At 39.3% G+C, this 18,306-nt stretch overlaps 2 protein-coding genes and 1 non-coding gene across 6 annotated transcripts in view; 1 reads left to right on the top strand and 2 right to left on the bottom strand.

Annotated features, from left to right (window-relative positions):
• ELF1 (E74 like ETS transcription factor 1) overlaps window positions 1-6,037 on the bottom strand; it is a 109,124-nt gene extending 103,087 nt beyond the window's left edge. Inside the window, exon 1 of the mRNA XM_047080419.1 lies at window positions 5,517-6,037. The gene's annotated coding sequence lies outside the window, so the exon portion shown is untranslated. The remainder of the gene's footprint in view (window positions 1-5,516) is intronic.
• TRNAE-UUC (transfer RNA glutamic acid (anticodon UUC)) lies at window positions 5,415-5,486 on the bottom strand. The gene has a single exon. It is a non-coding gene; the product is annotated as a tRNA-Glu (tRNA).
• A 22-nt stretch (window positions 6,038-6,059) lies between the features above and the next one.
• WBP4 (WW domain binding protein 4) overlaps window positions 6,060-18,306 on the top strand; it is a 66,447-nt gene continuing 54,200 nt past the window's right edge. For 2 of the 4 annotated variants that reach the window (XM_047080483.1, XM_047080472.1), the window contains exons 1-7: window positions 6,062-6,337; window positions 7,280-7,352; window positions 9,477-9,539; window positions 9,629-9,752; window positions 13,146-13,310; window positions 17,253-17,299; window positions 17,771-17,846. In XM_047080483.1, coding sequence (XP_046936439.1) covers window positions 6,336-6,337; window positions 7,280-7,352; window positions 9,477-9,539; window positions 9,629-9,752; window positions 13,146-13,310; window positions 17,253-17,299; window positions 17,771-17,846 — 550 coding nt within the window. In that variant the 5' untranslated portion in view covers window positions 6,062-6,335. Of the gene's footprint in view, window positions 6,338-7,279; window positions 7,353-9,476; window positions 9,540-9,628; window positions 9,753-13,145; window positions 13,311-17,252; window positions 17,300-17,770; window positions 17,847-18,306 lie in introns of all 4 variants that reach the window. The other 2 variants (XM_047080460.1, XM_047080466.1) reach the window with 2 other exon arrangements.

Here is an 18,306-nt window from a genome sequence, read left to right as displayed (position 1 = left end):
TGAGAGCAAGAAGAGGAATAGGAAGACACAATCTTTCCATCCTCCAGTTTATCCTGCACACTACTACCAAATTAATTTCATCAAAACACTTACAAGAAATCTCTTCTCCCAGCTAATTCCTTATCCCAAATTCAAAGACCTGCACAATCAGAACCTTCCAAAATCTATCTAAATGTTCTGGAAGAGTAAAGGGGATCTGTAAAATAAACTTTACTTTGAACAGACCTTCCAACATCCTGGTTTTCATTCATTCATTCAAACACTTCTAAATGTTCTCCAAGTGCCAAGCACTGTTCCAGGTGCTGATGATACAGAAGAGAATACGTCAAAGTTCCTGCTTCGAAGTTATTCTCTTTACTGGACAGTTTTGAGTTCAAAGTTGTTAGGGGTAAGGGGATAAGCCCCCAAGCACTTCCAGTTCTCCACAAGTATGGGCCACTGGAAACACACTAGTGGTTGAGGGGGATGATAAAGATACCAGAGATCTGCCAGCACTGACGTTGTCTGCTACAAGCCCTAATCTATTTTTGCAGCCTTATTTCCTATTCCTATCCTACATGTACCCTCAGTTCAGCCAAAATGTGTTACAAACTGTTAATGTGCCTCTGCTCCTGATTGCTTCCTTCTTAATGCTTTGCCTTTCACCGTATCATCTCCATGAGCAAAAAGCCTAACCAGACTTCAAAGCCCATCTCAAATGTTGCCTCCTAGAAGAGGCCTCTCCCCATTCACTTCACATGAATCCAGATGTGATATTTTAGAGACCTTCAAACCCATGGCTTTCATGGGCATTTATCTGAGCATTTATCACACTATACATTGCATCATAATTATCTGTATACTTTAACCCTCTTTCATCAGTTATTTATTGAACACTTGATACGTTCCTGGACTATCTAGGAGCTAGAATTGCAGTGTTAAATTATTCCATTAACATTTTAAAAATACTATCCAAATGCTAAATGTAAAATGTAATATTACATGTTTTTTGCTTCAATCTTTTAACAATTTTGTTGATATAATCTACATACCATCACAAAGTTCACCCGTTCAAAGAGTAGAGCTGAATGATTTTTAGTTTACAGTTGTGAAACCATTATCATTATTAGATGATTAAATGATTTTAAGACCTTTCAACCACTCTAAAAAGAGACCTTATACCTACATTAGCAGTTACTCCTCATGCCTTTTAACCACTGTGTCCCCTGCCCTCAATCCTCAGCAACCATAAACTATACTCTTTCTCTTCTAGATTTACCTAATTCTGGACAGTTCATATAAATGGAATCATAGAAAATGGGGTCTTTTGAGCCTAGCTTCTTTCACTTAGCATATGGTCTTGAGATTGATCCATACTGTGTCATGTACCAGTTCATTCCCTTTTATTGCCAAATAATATTTGACTGTATGGATACATTCTCATTTTATTTATTCAGTTGATAGACATTTGGGTTGTTTCTACTTTCTGCTTATGAATAATGTTGTTATAAACGTGTGTACATATTTTTTTGTGGACATGTGTTAATTTATCTTCGGTATATACCTAGGAATGGAACTGTTGGGTCATATTGTAATTCTATGTTTAACATTTTGAGGGAACTGCCATCCCGTTTTCCAGAGTGACTGTACCATTTTACATGTCTACCAGCACTATATGAGGGTTCTAATTTATTCACTTTTGCTCAAATCTTAAAGAGTAAGAATGATCTCACTCTGTGATATCCTTACCCTCATGGAACTTACATTCTAGTGGAAAAAGAAATAAATAGAAACAAACATGCTAATTTCAGATAACTAAGAAAAAGGAGAAAACAAGAGAGTAATGTAACCAAAAGAAAAGGGTGGTCAAAAAGACCTCACTGAGAAAGTAAGGTTGACCTGAAATATGAATAGCTGGAGGAGAGATATTCCAGGCAGTGGAAACAGCTAGAAATAAAAGTGATAAAAGAAGAAGTTTGGCACGTTCAAGGAACAAAAAGGAAGCCAGTGTGGCTGATGCATAATGAAGAGGCAGAGAAAGCAGGAGATGAAGTTGGGGAGGTAAGCAGAGGCCAGATGATATTGGGCCTCAGAGACCACAGTAATGTCTTTGGATTTTAAAATGCCACCACCCCTTGTATTTCTTTTCAATCCTTTGTATTTCTTTAAAGATAGGTGTTCAGCTGTGAAAATATTTATTAAACTGTCACATATCTTCTGATTGCATCTAACAGTACCAAAGATTAAAGAGACCATTTGGGTAAATAAATGCGATTCAAGGAGCATCTGGGTGGCTCAGTCGGTTAAGCAGCCGACTTCGGCCCATGTCATGATATCACGCTTCATGAGTTTGAGCCCCATATCAGGCTCTGTACTGACAGCCCAGAGCCTGGAGCCTGCTTCAGAATCTGTGTCCTCCCTCTCTCTGCCGCTCCCCTGCTTGCACTCTATGTCTCTCTCTCTCTCAAAAATAAATAAACATTAAAAAAAAAATAAAAATAAATAAATGCAGTTCAATTAGTATCACTTTATTCTGTGGTCCAGGAGAGAACACCTAAAATGTGACTACCAATGGCCTTCTAGTAACAAGGCAAGAGCACAAATTTATCACCTAGTCTTAACCTATTTAAGGTGTATGCCTTACTGACAGTAACTAGCACCTCAGTCTTAGAATATTAAGGTCATTTTCAATAAAGCAAGCTAGTAAGAATATAATTGCAAATAATTCTCATGATTTAAACTTAGATTTCATTTTTTCAAATTGAATTCTGACTGCTTTTCTCATTCTATTAAAAGTTAATATTCAACTAGTAAACAAAACCTATGGGCACATGTTTATTACTTGAATTTTTTTTTAATTTTTTTTTCAACGTTTATTTATTTTTGGGACAGAGAGAGACAGAGCACGAATGGGGGAGGGACAGAGAGAGAGGGAGACACAGAATCAGAAACAGGCTCCAGGCTCTGAGCCATCAGCCCAGAGCCTGACGCGGGGCTCAAACTCACGGACCGCGAGATCGTGACCTGGCTGAAGTCGGACGCTTAACCGACTGCGCCACCCAGGCGCCCCTACTTGAATTTTTTAAAACAGTAAGTTTTCACATGTTACTTCTCTACTTGGTTTTTTCAAAGGAAAAGGGTTGTTAAAACCCTGGTCACATAAACACCACTCCTTTGATAAAAGAACCTCTCACCTCGTCAAAATTTATTAAGGTGAAATTCTCTTCCACATGCCTCTCACTCCAAGCACTGTGTCCAGACTATTTGCCAACTTCATACTTGTTGATCCCAACTCTCCCCAGCTCCCCCACCCTCAACTCCCCTCAGCTTTAGGAGACACATTCTCCACCAGGAGAAATCCAACCAGTTCTCCAAGGTCCAGGGCAAATACTCTCCCTTCTACCTCTCCTTTCCAGTCCTCTTTCCTCAACAGAACTGACATCTCACCTCTGGGTTCCTGTAGCACTCACTTCTGCAACTCAGATACCTTGTTTGGCCTGGTCTATAACAATACATGAATCTGAGAAATACCGTCACCAATTTGCAATTTGCAATTGCAATTCCTGGGTGCTCAACTGAAAATCACATCCATTTTAGCACCGTTAGGTACAGTATGATACCAAATCATCACAAAATGTAAAGTCAAGAGTTAAGCCCTCACTGGACACAAGGAAGGGGGCTTCGTTCCACCCAAATTCAGACCAAAGTCTTCAGTAGTTTCTCAATAATGACATGATCCCATTCTTCATTTTAAATGAAACTTTTCCAAAAAAAAAAAAAAAAAAAATGAACCTTTCCCACTCACATTACCTATTCAAGAATGCTCAACAATCCTTGCCATTCTATCTAAAGTTTTGGAGTGATATGTATTATCAAGAATTTATGGCTGTAAACCCAGAGTACAGAGAAGGTTAAAGATCCACAAAAAGTCAATCGCAAGCTAATGACAGGAGCCAAAACACAATTACATTCAGTGTTGTACCCACAACTTACACCAACGTCAACAACAGTAACTTTCAAAAGCATGTGATGGTGCTTGGTGTAAACATTTGAATTAAAAAACATATAAAATACTTCTAGTTCTGGGAGTTTATTTACAATATAAAAGTGATTAATCCTTAATCATGCGGATCACGTTAACAGATTGTTTCAAAACTCATTGTGCCGGCAAAATATTGTTTGGGAATGCGCACACTAACCACCCAATCATCTGCTCTTAGTAATGGCACTGACCAGAAACCCATCCACAAGAGCCACTTTTTCCTTCTCTATTTGTTCCCAGAAGCCCAATGGACTAAACATTATAGCTCACCCCCTTTTCTAATCTCAGCTTGCATTTAAGATAACGCTTTTGTTTCATTTACAGCTCACATGCTGCTGACACAGCTGCCCCTTCTTTGTAATAAACACAGGGCTTCTATACTTAAAAATACAGTGAAACTTTGTTGGAACATCCCCTCCCCAGTCTTCAGCCAATTTTCTCTCTTCCAAGCCCCACCTCCACCCCAAGATTTTCTATCAGAGGCGCTCAAAACGTTAGACCCTTTGGAAAGTTAAATTTCTTCTTGAAAGGCATCTCATCGTAGTGGTGTTTTTTTTTTTCCTCCGCAACATGTGCGCGCGCGCGCTTTAAAGCGGGGTTGGGCGGGGGGGGGGGACGCGCAATCCCTTCCCCAGAGGCCTTCCCAGGCAGAGACAGGCACTCGAGCCTGTGGCTCTGGAGTCCACGGTACTTTTCTGAGCTGCGACCAGCGCCCCCGAGGTCAAGCTGGGACGAGCTGGCCGCTGCGGGAGAGCCGGGTGGACACGCGGCCGGTCGGGCGGTGACGGGCAGCTGCGCGGACGGGAAAGCGCGCCCGCGGGCACCGAAGCACGCCAGACCGCCTCGCCGCCGCGTGCCCCGCGACAGGAGGCTTTGTGCCGGGGGCCGAAGGGGGGGGGGTTCCCGTGAACAACAGCCGGCGGAATGAGAACGAGGACTCCGAAAGGGGCGCGGGCTCGCGGCGGGCAGGGGACGAACACGCCCCCGCGTCGCCTGGGACCGTCGGAAAACTGCGGACGCGGAGGGTGTGGGCCCCAGGGGGGCGCTGGGAGGAGATAAAGCAAGGCCAGAGTTAATCATCACCTCCCCAGCGTCTGGGAAAGCACGACTCGGGGCGAAGGAGCGGGCGGGCAGCCCCTGGGAAAGTGAAACTCCTTCCTCGCGGCTCAGCCCCGCCAGCCAGAGAAGGGAAGCGAGGGGACCCTGAGCGCACTCGCTCCTCCAGCCAGCCCGGCGCAGCACGGGTCACGGAGTCGCTAACAACTACACTAATTCTCGTTTTTCACAAACTCATCATGAGAAGGAGACAAGTAGAAAGCCAGAGCTACTGAAAATAAAATAAGTGAGATCCCTCATTCGGTTTAAAAAAAAAAAAAAAAAAAAAGCTACGACATTCCCATACCGGGAGTCGAACCCGGGCCGCCTGGGTGAAAACCAGGAATCCTAACCGCTAGACCATATGGGAAGTGCTGGTAAGGACACTGCCGTGACTCACCTGACAGACGCAGGCGCTACCGCTACCGCTGCCTCTGCTCCACTTGCCCGCGCCGCCGCTCCCCTCTGTCGCCTTTGCGCCGCTGGAGCCGCCGCCGCCGCTGCCCACGCGCTCTCGGAGCGAAGAAACTAGCACAGCCCGTGCGCGCGGGCGTCGCGGGGGCGGGGCGGGGCCACTCCGCCGCCTCCGGAAAGTTCTGAGGCAAAGCCCAGCAACTCGCGGCCCCGAAACCAGCTGTTTCACCTTTCTTTTTTTAACTCCGCCAACGGCCCCCAGCCTACAGGTCCGGGTTGCTCCGCTGGTCAAAGGGCGTGCGGACTAGTTGGCAAAGTTGAGGGCGGCGACGTCTCGGGGAACAGCTGTTTGCGCTCGGGGCGGAGGCGGCGCGCGAGCTCCTTGGCCACGAGCCAGCGAGCCTAGAAGAAGGGTGGAGGTTCTGGATCCCAGGGGAAGAGAGAGAGTGAAGTCGGGATGATTCGGGAACTTGAGGCGTGAGGTTCCCGTCCTTCGGCTCAGGTCCCGTCGCGCTTTCACCCTTTCTCGGTGACCTCAACCCCTTTATACCGACCCCACCTCTCAGGATCCTGGAGTACCGCCCCTGTAGGGGGAGGGGAAGAGGAGGAGATTTCGAACGCGGATTGAGTCGCCTGGGCACCCGTAGTTGGGAACCGTGGAACACTGGTCCCGGGGAAAGAGGGAGGTGTCCGGGCTTGGAGGCTCTGGTGGGCCTCGCGGCGGGCCGGGCCTCACCTCGCCCCGCGCGGGGAACACGAGCTCGAGCCGGACCCGGGGGCGGCGCGCGGAGCTGCTGGTCCAGTCATGTGAGTCGGGTCTCAGGCTCTAAACAACGAAGTGTTGTTTCTCTGGGCGGCCCTTTCCCCGCGGGTCTCGCACTCCACCACCATCCCTCCCCACCTCCTCCTTTCGGCTGGAGGCGTGACGGAGGTGTTCTTAACTCGCTCGGGACTGTCACCCGACAGGCCGGGCCGGTTCTCTGGGCGGGTAGAAATGCTACCCTGCGGAGCGCCTTGGGGGCCTGAAGCACGGGCTTGGGGAGGAGGCTGGCGGCCAGTTGGGGTTAGACTGCCTCCCGGGAAGCAACCGGGTGCTCACTTGCACTGTTGGGGGTCGCTAGCACCCTGTTCGATGCCGTAGCACTTGAACGTGGGGTGTTGTGAAACTTTAGGGTTGGACTTCGGCCACGGCTGCCCTCCTCTGCCTGGTAGAAACAGCCAGTCTTGGCTAGCGTGCTGACTTTTTTTTAAGTCTTGCCGGCTGAGAGGTCTCGGCTTTTCCAACTCTCTCTTGCCCTGAGGCTCGAGAACAAATTGTATTAACTGATAGTCTCGGAGGAACCAGTCTCTCACCTGAGGAGTCTCGTTCTTTGCTCTTTTAATGGAAAGAACTTGATTTAAAACAAACTTTGAGTTTTTTCGGGCCTCCCATTACAACAGCTTCCCAAAATGCCAGAAAGACGTAAAGAAGATAAATCTTTTCCAAGATGTTTCTTATTTCTCATGGCAAATGAAAAAAAAAAAAACTTTTTAAAACAGTTTTATGTAAGGGAGTTTTAAATCCGGTGCAGACTTTTTTCCTTTTTATTGGCAACAATTTCGACTAACTGCTGCAGTGAGATAAATAATAAAATAAGACAACATTCAGTAACAGGGGCTTATGATTGAAACTCTAAGAAAATGTAAAACATGCACAATTTTACATTTTTATATTATAAATAACCTTAGACTTGTTTTTACCTTTTTCAGGGCAGACTACTGGAAGTCGCAACCAAAGAAATTCTGTGATTACTGCAAGTGTTGGATAGCGGACAATAGGCCTGTATGATAATTACACTATAAGAGAATCTAATAATATTTTATTCACGTGTTCCTTTTTGTCTAAACTCAGCATTTACAAAGTACCTTCATATATATTGCTCTTGATTTTTCAAAGTTGAAGGATTTCTGTTGTCTTTTCATTTCTTGTAGGAGAGCTGTGAGCTTCCTTCTTTTTCATCAGCTTAAATTTGATTATATAGTAAGCCAAATTATTTCTCTATGGTCCTTCAGTGACATTCAGGAAATGGACGTTGAGTGGGTAATCTCATCCGTGTTTAGCCACACGATGTTTGTAATACTATCTGTAATACTATCTACTATCGTGTACAAAGAAACATAAAAGGACAAAGCCCTTAATGTGTAAAAAGGAGCAATTATTGTAGTTTATCTTGTATCTTTTCTATTCTAATTAAATATATTTGCAGAATTTTATAGCTATAAATGGTTACATTTTAAAGAATATCATTACCTCTTTCATGGGATATGAAAATAGCTTTGTTAAGCACTTTACTACCATATCTCTTAATCTAGATTAAGCTTTTAAGACATGAAACAAAGGCATCACTGATTTCCCCCCCTTCAAATACATGTCATAGCAATATGTATGTAGTACATGAATACCAGTGTATCTTTGAAATATATATATTCATCTCCTTTTTACTTGATAGAGTTGCATGCACAAAAAAATAGTCCCATCTTTAGTAGTGTTGTATTTCTTTGGTAGATATTTATTATTGTCTACAAGGAGTTTGGGGATGTTTTTCTTCAGGGTTTTGTCTGGGTATTTGGTCTTTTGAGTAGTTGCTGAAGTTTTCAACTATCCTGTTTAACTTAGGCCTTCCTTACACATGAATGCCAGAAATTTTGAAATCTATGCATGTTACTGATAGTTTCTCTTCTCTTCAGCTATCCAAGCAGTTCAATGAATTTTAGGAGTCACAAAGGGTAAATAATCCATTCTAGGATGTCTTTCTTATCCTTGGATTGTTAATATACATTGATTTGCCCTTTAATTAGAAGCAAAATTAATGTCTTTTGAATGGGCCTTTAATATTCTTTGTGTGGTATAATTTAGGAAAACCAGTATATGAAAAACAGAAGATGAACATTTGTTTTACAGTGTTACCATTTAAAGAGGAATTCACTTTAGTGAATTGTAGAAAATTTACCCAAACTTCCTTACTGTATACAACCAGACATTTGTAATTTAGGGAGCATTCCTGGCTGTTTTAAATAGGTAATAACATTCACTCACTCCACTGTCCCATCCAGTTACCATCATTCTTTGTAGGTTGCCACTTTTTTCATTTTCTTGTCTAATTTTTCCATTGTTTCTGTATGTATATAGAGGCTTCTATTCCAACGTACATAAAATGTAGGATACCATATACACTATCCTTCATAGTTTAGTGTGGTTTTTGTTTGTTAGTTAGTTTTTTTCATTGAACAGTAGATCCTGGAGCTTTCTCCATAGAGGGAGCTTTATTCTTTATGCCAGCAGCCAAATTTTGGTAGATAGTGCCAAATTGTCTTTCACAGGAGTTTTACATTTTGTATCATTACCACATTCTATAAAAGTATTTGTTTACAATTTAGGAGGAATCCTTTACTGTCTACTTTTCTCCCAATTTGAAGGAATAAGGTTCTAAGGATTATTGTTTATTCTCTATGTCCCTTGCCTAATGTGGCAAATAGAGCAGTACAAATTCTAGGGACTTAACTGGTTTTGACTTTTTATGTTGAGAGGTGTTTCTTGAAGTTTTTTTTCCACTCCTCTTTTGGCTTCCTGTTTTGTTTGAGCCCTCATTACAATCATATTCACTGGATTAGTCATCAAGGGTATCTTGTATTTTTCTTCATTGATATGGTCATCATAGTTTATTTTAAGCACCAAAGAAAACCTGGTCAGAGGGTATGATAATAAATAACATGGTTCAGTTCCCTAGCATCATTTGATAAAAAAAGGTCTCATTTGCTTTAAAATTATTCTTCTTTTTCCTGTCAATCATTTTTTATTTCAATCTTGTTATGTTACATTCCCAAATTTACTGTTACTTATTTAGTATGAACATTATGATATTTTACGTAGCTTTCCTTTGCATTTTCTCTTTTATTCATTTTCAAGAGTGTTGAATTTCACGAAAGAGGAAAGAATCATAAGGAAAATGTGGCAAAGAGGATCAGTGAGGTAATTTAGTTTATTTCTTTCTTTGCTAATTTTTCTGTGTAAATATCAGTACTTCACCTGGCTTTCACTTTTATATGTGTCTTCCATAGATTAAACAGAAAAGCCTGGATAAGGCAAAGGAAGAAGAAAAGGCATCAAAGGAGTTTGCCGCAATGGAGGCAGCTGCCCTGAAAGCCTACCAAGAGGATTTGAAAAGACTTGGCTTAGAGTCAGGTAAAAAAGCAGCCAGCATGTTTTAAAACTAACATCAGAGGTCATGCTAAGTGAGCTTTTATTGTTTCCATAAAGAGGTTATACACTCAGGGTATACGCTTAGTGCTTTTCCTATGCATCATAGCTGTATTTAGACTGTGGGACTTTACTCCTGCACTTTGTTTTACTTTAAAGCTTCATCTTTTAACACCTTCATTCACAACCATACCATTTTGGTAGTTAGCTAGTTCCTAGTTCTGTTTTAGATCAGTGTTCATTTCAGAGACAATTGAGTGTTTTAGGTATTTGGCTAAAAGGAACTATTCATTAAAAAATAGGCCTTTCATTATACCCACTATTCACTTTATCCATATGGTCAAAACTATAAATTATGTTTGTTTATGTAGTTGAGTTATAATGAATTAGCCTTTTGTGGACAAATTTACTGATTTTACCACTAGAAGGTAGATAATCTTTTTAATTGGATAAATTTGACATGTGTAAGTTTAAGGTATGCAGGTGTTATTCTGATACATTTATATATAATGTGATTGCTGCTTTAGCAGTATTTATCACATTACCTAATGACAGTATTTGTTGTCTATATTCATTATACTGTGTATTAAATCTCTATGGCTTATATACTTACTACTTCTTGCCAGTTTGTACCCTTAAACAATATCAGCCTTAACCCTTCCGATCCCCTATTCCCTGGTAACAACAATTTTGCTTTCTGGTTTTTAGGAGTTTGACTTTTTTTAGATTCTACTTATAGGTGATATCATACAGTGTGCTTGTCTTTTCTTTGACTTGTCTCATGTATTAGCATATTATGCTCAGGGTCCATCCATGTTGTTGCAAATGACAGGATATCCTCCTTTCTCGTGCCTGCATGGTATTCCATTATATATATGTACTACATCTTTTTTGTCCATTCATCTGTTGATGGGCATTTAGGTATGGCCATACTTTGGCTCTTGTGAGTAATGCTGCAGTAAGTGTGGGAGTACATGTATCTTTTTGAAATCCTATTTACATTTCCTTTGGATATATACCCAGAAGTGGAACTGGTGGGTCAGATCATAGATCTATTTTTATTTTTTTGAGGAACCTCCGTATGTTCTCCATAGTGGTTAGACCAGTTTACATATAATTCTTATATAAGGATACCTTTTTTTTACCACATAGTCACCAAGAAGGTAAATAATCTGAAGGTTTGAGGAGAACTCAGTTCCAGATAAAAGGCATTTATTTAAGTACAGTGTATGTATCTTGTTGATGAATTTAGGCTTTAACTCGGGAACATTTCTGTCAGCATTTCTTCCATGACAAATCCACTGTCCTTAAACCAGGCAGATAAGCAGTCCCAGTTGTTGATCTTGCATAATAGTTGAGATAGTCAACCTGGAATGGTATTGTTCATTCTCTGAAAACTTCTTTCCGTGAAGTTTTTAAGCAGAATAAGAAGTTAATTGACATTGCCCTCATCAGATAAGGACAGTTGTAACCAGACTTTGAAAATATTATCCTAGGGGCACCTGGGTGGCTCAGTCGGTTGAGCATCCAACTCTTGGTTTAGGCTCAGGTCATGATCTCACAGTTCGCGGGTTCAAGCCCCACATCGGGCTGCACGGAGCCTGTTTAGGATTCTCTCTCTCTCTCTCTCTCTCTCTCTCTCTCTATCTATCCCTCCCCAACTCATGCTGTCTCTCTCAAAATAAATAAAAAAAAAACTTAAAAAAAAATACATGTGTTAAAAATATTAACCTAGACACTGTTAATTAAAAGGAAGGGGTCGGGGCTGTATTTCCAATAAAGGATAAAACTGTATGTTTAAAGGAGAAAAAGGATGAAGGTGTTCCTGCAGAATTAAAGAGGAGTAGTTGAAAATTGATCTCACCAATTACATGGATTGGAAAGTTTTGTTATGCTGCCCTGCGAGCAAATAAATCTTAGCATTTTGTATTTAAATGTGTTTAAATAGAATTTTTTCTATTAAATATTTTTCATAGCCTTGTTTGCCTAAATAGGGTATACATTTCTCTAAAAGTATAATAATGCAGTACAAAGAAAAAAGAGTTTTAAAAACTAACTTCTTTTAAGATTTTCCCAAACATCTTTAGAATTTTCTTTCTTAAGTTATACTCCAAATTTTATGTTACAGTTTTTTGGAGGTTGTCTCATTTTTTCCTTCAATGATATGTCAAGTACTTCTTTTCCTTTAAACAATTAAGGATGTACATCATTTTTAGTGGCTACAGAGTGGTTAGGAGCACAGGCTTTGGAATCCACCAGAATTGCCATTTGCTAGCTATACAACCTTTGATTTTCATAAAAACTAAATAATGTAATGGTATAAACTGTTTATTATAGACCATTTGTAGCAAGTGTTTAATAAAGGGTATAAAATGCCATAAAAGTGGGATTTCTCTTCCTAACCTTTAGGTTGCTTAGAGTTTTCACTGTTAGAAAGAATGCTTCAGTCAGCACCCATATGCAAGCATGTTTTCACATTTATTTTTGTAGGTTTAAGCTCTAGAGGTAAGACTGCAGAATTGAAGTATGATTATATTTTATATGTTGATAGCTGATACCAAGCTGTCTCCAGAAATGTTGGGCTAATTTATACTTTTGTAGAAATAACTTATTAAGTTATTTGGTAATAACTGGCTAATGTTTTTACAAAAAATTAAAGCCATTAAAACTACTCTTATCCCGCCCATGTAAATACCTAATGGATTAGATTAACTGTGTTTGATTATTCTTTTCAGTACTTACTGATCTAATGCAGAAGAAAATTACATTTATTTATGTTTCTTTGAATATTGGTGAATGTATGTATTGTCTTGATTATCTTTGTACTTTTTGTCCATCTTTTGTTAGAATGTTGGATTTGTTTATAAGGGATCTTTGCTATGAACATTAACCCTGTGTCATATTTGTTGTAAATGTTTATTATTTGTCTTTCTTTTTTTTTAAATCTTAACTCCATTATAATTAACATAGTATATTCTTTTATTTTTTTTAATTTTTGCTATACAGAATATTTGGATTCGTATCTAGTTAAGTTTAACATTATTTTACTTCATGTTTTTTTTTTTCATGTGTTTCTTTGATGTGAAAGATTAATATCAAGACATGGGAGGGACCATGGATTGGGGAATAGCTTTACTTTTTTCCAAGTAATTAACCAGAGTAAGTTTTAATATCTGGTAGAAGAGCTTCCCCTTAGCATTTCTCTTTTATAATTATGGGTATTTGTACATATTTGGTTTTCCAGATGAGCTTTATAATAACCTATGAAGTTCCCAAAAGAATCTTCTTGTCAAGCTTTTGATTGAAATAACAGTATTGTCTTATACCAGAAAAAAAGGTTGCATTGGTACTTCACCTTTCTTATGTCTTTTTCTTTAGAAATTTCAGAGCCAAGCCTATCCCCAGTAACAAGTACTGTCCCGCCAACCTCTGCATCAAATCAGCAGAAGGAAAAGAAGAGGAAAAAAGACCCTTCAAAGGGAAGATGGGTAGAAGGCATAACCTCTGAGGGTTACCATTACTATTATGATCTCATCACAGGAGGTAGGTCATTTAGGCATAGAAACAGTAAGGAATAATAACTGACAGTTAATTTTGTGTTAATATTAGCACATTTAAGCAGTAGAAGAGTGTAGCTTTGCATCTTTGCCACAATAGTAAAAAAGTTATGTGCCCTTTAAATTTTTTTTTTTTTTTCAACGTTTATTTATTTTTGGGACAGAGAGAGACAGAGCATGAACGGGGGAGGGGCAGAGAGAGAAGGAGACACAGAATCGGAAACAGGCTCCAGGCTCTGAGCCATCAGCCCAGAGCCCGACGCGGGGCTCGAACTCACGGACCGCGAGATCGTGACCTGGCTGAAGTCGGATGCTCAACCGACTGCGCCACCCAGGCGCCCCTTATGTGCCCTTTAAATACCCTTTTTGGGGCACCTTGGTGGCTCAGTTGGTTAAGTATCTGACTCTTGATTTCGGTTTAGGTTGTGATCTCATGGTTCCCGAGATTGAGTCTGGCAAGCTTTTTGGGATTCTCTCTCTCCCTCTCTCTTTGTCCCTTTCCTGCTCACTCCCCCCTGCCTCTCCCCCCCTCACATAAATGAATAAATAAATAAGTATACAAATAAGTATATAGTTATGTATATATATTATCCTCTTAGAATGACTTAACATCATACTTCATTAAAGCCTTAAGAATGGATTCCTTACAAATAAGTTAAAACTATATTTTTCTCAAAACTTTCCAAAACTATGAACTAAATGGAAATAAAATAAAACATTTTACATAGAAGTAAGGCGTTTCAGATCCACTTTGCAAATTGCAGGGGTTCTTAAAATACTCTGTCAGAAAGATTTTTCTATCCAAAAGTGGACTGGGAACCAGAAGCCCTCTTCTTTTTTTATGTAGCTGTCTTGATTACCTAGTAAAGAACTACCCCCTCCACCCCAGATTAATGCTTTGGGTATCACTTTCTTTTTTTTTTTTTTTTAAGTCTTTTTTTTTTTTTCAACGTTTATTTATTTTTGGGACAGAGAGAGACAGAGCATGAACGGGGGAGGGGCAGAGAGAGAGGGAGACACAGAATCAGAAGCAGGCTCCAGGCTCTGAGCCATCAGCCCAGAGCCTGACACGGGGCTCGAACTCACGGACCGCGAGATCGTGACCTGGCTGAAGTTGGACACTTAACCGACTGCGCCACCCAGGCGCCCCAGGGTATCACTTTCTAATAAAATACATAATGGTATTTTCAAGTGAGAATATCAAAAACATTTTTTTGTTTTCCTTTAAAACTAAATGTATTGGGGATTTTTGTTCCATATAAATTCTGAGATAAATACATTTTTTTGTACATTTATGAAGCATGTTACTCTCAGAAACATAAAATTTAAGGTTAGAAATAAGCATGATAAAAGGAGGAATTTTAAAGTGTTACAGTATAGAGATATAAGTAAGATTATAAAGGAACTCAGAATACTGAGGTATTAATTGTGATTATGTGGATCTGACAGATCATCACAGAAATTGCTTTTGAGCTGATCTGTAAGATGAGAGGATCAGGGGGGCCCTGGGTGGCTCAGGCAGTTAAGTATCTGACTTGGGCTCAGGTCATGATCTCACAGTTTGTGAGTTCGAGCCTTGCATCAGGCTCTCTGCTGTCAGCAGCAGAGCTGGCTTTGGGTCTCTGTCTCCCTCTGTCTGTCTCTCATCCACATGTGCACACACATTCTCTCTCTCTCAAAAATAAATAAATATTAAAAAAAAAAAAAACAAACAGATGAGAGCATCAGGAATGATGTCTTATTCACTATTTGCATCCCTAGCACCAAACCCAGGGCCTAGCATGGTACAGACAGTTTATAGATATTGATTGAAAAAAGATTATATACTAGGTTGCTATAAGGGTAAAGCAAGCTTTCTAAACAGGTGTGATATGAAGCTTTAAAAAGTTTGAAAGTTTAGGGAATAGTCATCTGGTGGAGGTAAAACACACAGTTCTTTGAAGATGTCCTAGCAGAAGAAAGAGGCTGGAAAAATAGATTGGTGCCATATCATGGAGGATTAGGAGGATAATGCTGCCATTTACTGAGGTATGAAAGAAGGAAAGCCAGAAAAAAGTTAAGTAAGAATGATCAGAAAGGAAATGAGATCAGAGTTAACCATGAAGAAAACCTTGGGTTACAAGTATTATTGTAATTGTTATGATTTTTTTAGAATCACAGTATTGGACTACATAGGAATAGTATTAATCACTCACCGTTTGCGCTGAGCCTTAAGAGAAGTGCATATGAGATAGTTCAGCAGTGAACCATGATTGTATGCTAGAGATCATCAGTCTTGCTCAAATTTACATTGAAACTACTAATTATGTGTTCCTTCTAAATCCTATTGTCTGCTTCCTTTGTCTGCCATCCTACTGTATATACTCTTGTTCTCAGCAAGACCCTTGAACAACACAGGTATTAGGGGCACTGAAAATCTCCTTATAACTTTTTTTAAACTACAGCTGACATGCAATGTTATATTAGTTTCAGATGTACAAAACAGTGATTTGACAATTCTGTACATTAACCGATGCTCTCCACAAGTGTAGTCACCATACAGCATTATTGCAGTATTATTGGCTGTATTCCCTTTGCTGCACTTTTCTTCATCTCTATGGCTTATTTATTTTATAACTGGAACTCTGAACCTGTTAATCCCCTTCACTTGTTTTATCTATCCTCCTTCTCCCCCCTTCTGTAACCACCAGTACTCAGTATTTAAGAGTCTGATTTGTTTTGTTGTTTTTTTTAGACTACACATGTAAATGAAATTATATGGTATTTGTCTTTCTCTGTCTGACCTACTTCACTTAGCATAATATTCTCTAGGTTCATCCATGCTGTCACAAATGGCAAAATTTTATTTTATTTTTTTTATGGCGAAGTAATATTCCATTGTGTGTGTGTGCATGTGTGTGTGAGAGAGAGTGTTGTGAGAGAGCTATGTATCTCACATTTTTATCCATTCATCTATCAGTGAACACTTAGGTTGCTTCTATATCCTGGCTATTATAAATAAATGCTGCAATAAACATAGGGTACGTATATCTTTTCGAGTTAGTGTTTCATTTTCTTTGGATATATGTCTGTAGTGGAATTACAGGATCATAGGGTATTTTATAACTTGTGACTCCCCAAAAACTTAACTACTAATAGCCTATTGTTGACTGGAAGCCTTACGGATAACACAGTCATTTGACACATATTTTGTGTATGTGTTGTATACTGTATTCTTACAGTAATACCTTTTTCTTAATTTTTTCATTTCTAAACTACATGGTTCATCTAATTTTTTCAAATTGTCACAAATCTCTAAAAAAATTTCTCAGTTTATTTATTGAAAAAAATTTGCTTATAAGTGGACCCATGCAGTTCAAACTCCTGTTGTTCAAGGGTCACCTGTACTTATTTTTTCCTGCATCCTTCATCTTGTTCCTCTTCTGAGTCCTTCTTTCTGTCCCTCACTTTCCCCTCCCCAGGATGTTAAACTGCCATCTCATACCTTCAAAACTTACCAAGCCTGGGGTGCCTGCCTGGCTCAGTCTGAAGACCATGTGACTCTTGATCTCTGGGTTGTGAATTCAAGCCCCAAACTGGGTGTAGAGATTACTAACGAAAAAATAAATAAATAACTTAAAAACTTTTCAAGCCTGAATTCCGTGAAGTCTTTAGGAGAAGTCCTACCTGGCTCTAATAATTCCTTTGAAAGTACCAGTAATTTCTAATCCTTCATTCAGTTCTTCCTTTTTGGTTAAATATTATTCACATGTGTTCTATACAGTATTACTGGGATATATGTTCTTTTTATTTTTCAATTATATTTTTAATTATAGATCTGCAGTGTTTTGTACACATTGAACATCTTGTAAATTTTTGCCAAATTTTTTGAAGTTTTTCTTCTTTTTAAGCGAAAAAATTTTGTAAATGCAATATATTTTGCTTTAAGCATCCCAGTGGGAGAGACCTGAAGGATTTCAAGGAAACTTAAAAAAGGTAACTGAAGCACATTGATAGTGTCTTTGCTTTACTCTTTAAACTGATTGGTTCCCGGGGTTTTTATAGAGTTATCGTAAGCTAATTTTCTTCCAAATAAGCCCTTTCTACACACTTTGTTCCTTTATTTCTTTAATTCTTTTGTGAGAAGGCTGGGTGGAAGAAGAAAAGTGGTATCTACCTAAAAACTCCATGTAGGGCAAATATCAGTTGGTTGACAGTCAGTTGCCATTCAGATGTCCCTACCCGTCTGCAAAGAATTGTTCCTGGCTTTCAGAGGTGAGATAGTCTCTCCCTGAGAGTTGGCTCAGTAGTAACACAAACCAAGCTTCCTGACCATAGTCAGTACTGTCACCCCTAACTCCTGGTGTCAAGAGAAAAGGAAAGGTAGTTGACTCTGCCTTAGTTATTTAACATAGTAAAACTACATCATTGTCTTCAGTTTATGCTTTTTTTTTCCCCTCCCAATAGACAGCAGGGAAGACTGTTTGGGTAGAAGGTTTAAGCGAAGATGGTTATACCTACTATTATAATACAGAAACAGGAGGTAAGTATTACCTTTGATTATTCTAACTATATAGAATTGTACTTGAAACTGCTTAGTAGCCTGCTGATAAAGGGAACTTGGGGGTTTTAGTATAGTGATAAACATGTTTCTATAGCAAGTATGTATTACTTTTTGTTGTTTGAAAACAATACAATAGAAAAGCAGAAAGATTCTCATTTATAATATACTGTACTGGTTATTATTCTCAATTGATACCCCATTCACAAATTTTAAAAATCATTTTTACTTTCACTGCCATTATTGATTTTTATTGTGACAGTTATAGGAGTATAATCATTAACTTGGAAGGTACCTTAGAAATCATCTAATTCAACTTGCCTTTTTTCCTTTTCTAAAAATCAAAACAAGCTATTTTAGCAGTGGCTGAGATTGTCAAATTTTCATTTTTACTAATTCAATAACATTTTGGTTAATATGAATATAAAATATAACTACTGTT

The sequence above is a fragment of the Lynx rufus genome, unplaced genomic scaffold, assembly GCF_022079265.1.
Source record: "Lynx rufus isolate CCGP_SWC_20201006 ecotype Redwood Valley unplaced genomic scaffold, mLynRuf1.p SCAF_1, whole genome shotgun sequence".
NCBI classification, from domain to species: domain Eukaryota; kingdom Metazoa; phylum Chordata; class Mammalia; order Carnivora; family Felidae; genus Lynx; species Lynx rufus.
The sequence above is the reverse complement of the archived record's forward strand: the minus strand, read 5'-3'. Positions and strand labels throughout refer to the sequence as shown.